Source organism: Cebus imitator, unplaced genomic scaffold (genome assembly GCF_001604975.1).
Source record: "Cebus imitator isolate Cc_AM_T3 unplaced genomic scaffold, Cebus_imitator-1.0 Scaffold181, whole genome shotgun sequence".
NCBI lineage: Eukaryota > Metazoa > Chordata > Mammalia > Primates > Cebidae > Cebus > Cebus imitator.
Genome location: NW_016107496.1, coordinates 808219 through 811239, shown reverse-complemented (window position 1 = coordinate 811239; position 3021 = coordinate 808219). Strand labels below are relative to the sequence as shown.

The 3021-nt window shown below is 54.5% G+C and overlaps 1 protein-coding gene across 3 annotated transcripts in view; it reads left to right on the top strand.

Moving 5' to 3' along the window:
- Positions 1-113: 113 nt before the first annotated feature.
- Positions 114-3021, top strand: part of FKBP11 (FKBP prolyl isomerase 11) — a 5017-nt gene continuing 2109 nt past the window's right edge. For 2 of the 3 annotated variants that reach the window (XM_017545737.2, XM_017545739.2), the window contains exons 1-6: positions 114-909; positions 1094-1159; positions 1556-1643; positions 1951-1984; positions 2109-2186; positions 2358-2428. In XM_017545737.2, the coding sequence (XP_017401226.1) occupies positions 778-909; positions 1094-1159; positions 1556-1643; positions 1951-1984; positions 2109-2186; positions 2358-2428 (469 nt within the window). In that variant the 5' untranslated portion in view covers positions 114-777. The remainder of the gene's footprint in view (positions 910-1093; positions 1160-1555; positions 1644-1950; positions 1985-2108; positions 2187-2357; positions 2429-3021) is intronic. The other variant, XM_017545738.2, reaches the window with a different exon arrangement.

Sequence of the window (3021 nt, the reverse complement as noted above, 5' to 3'; positions counted from 1 at the left end):
AGTAGAGACGGGGTTTCACCATGTTGACCAGGCTGGTCTCGATCTCTTGACCTCGTGATCCACCCGCCTCGGCCTCCCAAAGTGCTGGGATTACAGGCGTGAGCCACTGCTTTTCAAAGGACAGGGATAGGACAGCTCCTTGCCCTCTTTTGGATGTTTGGATCTATAACCTCCAGAAATTCAAGCTGAAGTAGTTGGAGGTGGGAGAGGAATGAGGAATGCCTCCCTTTGACAACTGCCTGGGTTGGGTCTGCCAGCCAGAAACTGCCAGGATAGCAGCAAGGAGACATAGAGGAAAGAGCAAACAGTAACCACGTTGGACTCAGGCAGTCATGGGTTTGAATCCTGTCTCTGTCACCACCTAGCCTGATGACATTGGGCACATCCTGAGCATCCTGTACCTTATCTGTAAAATGGAAACAATTATGCCGACTTTTCAGGGTGGCTTTGAGGATTAGAGACTAGCTCCTGACACACAGTAAGTAATCGTAAATGGGTGCTATTATGTGGCCCAACCCCTTGTTATGGGACAGAACGTCTAACGGATGGGTCAGAACCTGCGCCCTCCGGATCTTAGAGGATACATAGGGCTCCCGCGGCCTCCTCCCTCTCGGAGGTGGGGACAAGGTGGAGGAAGGGCTGCAGGAGGAGGAGCTCAAGCATCACGACCCGCCCTGTCCCGTCCAGTCTGGCCTGGGCGCCGCGGGAACGCTGTCCTAGCCGCCGCCACCCGAACAGCCTGTCCTGGTGCCCCGGCTCCCTGCCCCGCGCCCAGTCATGACCCTGCGCCCGTCACTCCTCCCTCTCTATATGCTGCTGCTGCTGCTGCTGCTCAGTGCGGCGGTGTGCCGGACTGAGACTGGGTTCGAAACCGAAAGCCCCGTCCGGACCCTCCAAGTGGAGACGCTGGTGAGGAGATAGTCCGGCCCTCAGCCCCGGTGGGCCGAGCCTTGTTGGGTAATACTGGGGTCTCAACGAACCTGGGAGCCGGGAGGAGAGTAAGTGCGGGAACTGAGTTGGGGGTGGTGCCGGGTCTAGGGGCGAGAACGGGATCTTTGGAAGAGCATCCGTGAACCCTGTAGTCCGATCGTAGGTCAAGCCCCCCGAACCATGTGCGGAGCCCGCTGCTTTTGGAGACACGCTTCACATACACTACACGGTGAGGTGTCTGGGGGGTCGGGGCGGGGCCTGGGAGGGGGCGGCGCCCTGCTGAAACACGTCAGCTTTGGCTTGGACACGTGGCAAGCGTCTCGGGAGGAGAAACTCGGGGCTCTGGGGTCGTCGAGCATGTGGCAAGGGGGAGGCGTTGCACTTCCGTACTTCTTTCCCCTCCTTTTTTTTTTTTTTTTTTTGCCAGTTCCTACCTGGCACTGAGAAGTGCAGGGTGGAGAGATCTCCAAGAAGCGCCAGCCCTCTTATTCCTTACTGCCGCTAAGGGGAACGCTAGGCTGCCCGTCTAAGAGGGCTGCCGCCGCCCAGCGGTCCAGGTGTGTGTTGCGCGCCTGCTAGGAGGGAGAGGTGCTAGGTGTATGCTCTTGATACTCTTTCCCCCCAGGGCAGCTTGGTAGATGGACGTATTATTGACACCTCCCTGACCAGAGACCCTCTGGTTATAGAACTTGGCCAAAAGCAAGTGATTCCAGGTATGTGACCTGTGCCTCCCATTTCACCTCTCTCAACACAAGCCCTTTCTTAGCCTCTTCAGCCTCAAATCTGCCCTGGAAATCCCCCCTGGAATGAGTAAGACCCTAGAGCTCTACCAACCAGTTACCTTCTGAAGTTCAAACCTCACTTCGAATACTCCACTTGTTCCATACCCCGTTGGAAGCTAGGGATTTAAGACGTGGGGGAAAGGTCAATTGAGGATGGAGGAGGAAGACTTTGATCTTTATGTCATGGGATTTGGGGAAGGTGGATAGCTTCCAGTTCAGTTGTGTCTTCTTCCTCAAGGTCTGGAGCAGAGTCTTCTAGACATGTGTGTGGGGTGAGTATTTGTGCAAGGGTGGGCCTGGGTACCCCCTTTGCATGGGTAGAGACTTTCTCTGTCATCCTTGCTCCTTAAGAAGCAGGAGAATGTGGGATAAAGGACCCTGCTTCCCACTAGACAGGTCTAGGTCAGTGGGACCCCTGAGGGCATCCAAAGCCTCTGTGCCTCTTGCACTGTTGCTTTTGTTGGAGGAGTTGAGGTACGTGGGGAGATGAACACCTTTGCTGGCCAGCCTGTTTGGTGTTCAGGTGCAAAAGTTTGTGTTCTGGGTGTGAAGATCCAGGGAGTTTTGCTGGAGGAGCTTCAGCTGGACTGAGGCCACTGGCCCACCCTTCCTGCCTCTGGCTGTGACTGACATTCCTTCCCTCAGAGAGAAGCGAAGGGCAATCATTCCTTCTCACTTGGCCTATGGAAAACGGGGATTTCCACCATCTGTCCCAGGTAATCTGACTAGGCCTCTGTCTCAGGCCATCAAAATACCCAGTCCCTAAGAGCTATAAGGAGCTGCATACTTTGAAGCTTGAGAAGGCCCAGACCAAGTTCGTTTAGACTGATAGGAGTGGCTGGGGCCTTCATCTGCAGGGCCACTTCTTTTCCTCCTCATATCACCAACGGGGTCTAAAGACAACCTGATGAGGCCACCTGGCGTGACCTCCAGCAGCCAGTAACTTGTTAGGGAAGAGCACTGTGCCACATGGGTCTGCTGCATGTGCTACTACCTTTACCAGAACACTGGACTTCTTTCCTGCCCTTTTCCTACAACTCTACGCAGTTCACCTGTGCCGCCACCCCCCTCCTTCCTTTCAGCTTCCATCCGGGAAGAGATGATAGTAAAAATAATCACAGTCAAGTAATTCAAAACAACACAAAAAGCAACTTTTTTCTTTTTTTTTTTAAGACGGGGTTTCACCATGTTGGTCAGGCTAGTCTTAAAACTCCCAACCTCAGGTAATCCGCCCGCTTTGGCCTCCAAAGTGCTTGGATTACAGGCCTGAGCCACCATGCCCGGCCAGCTTTTTTTCTTCCTGGGTTCT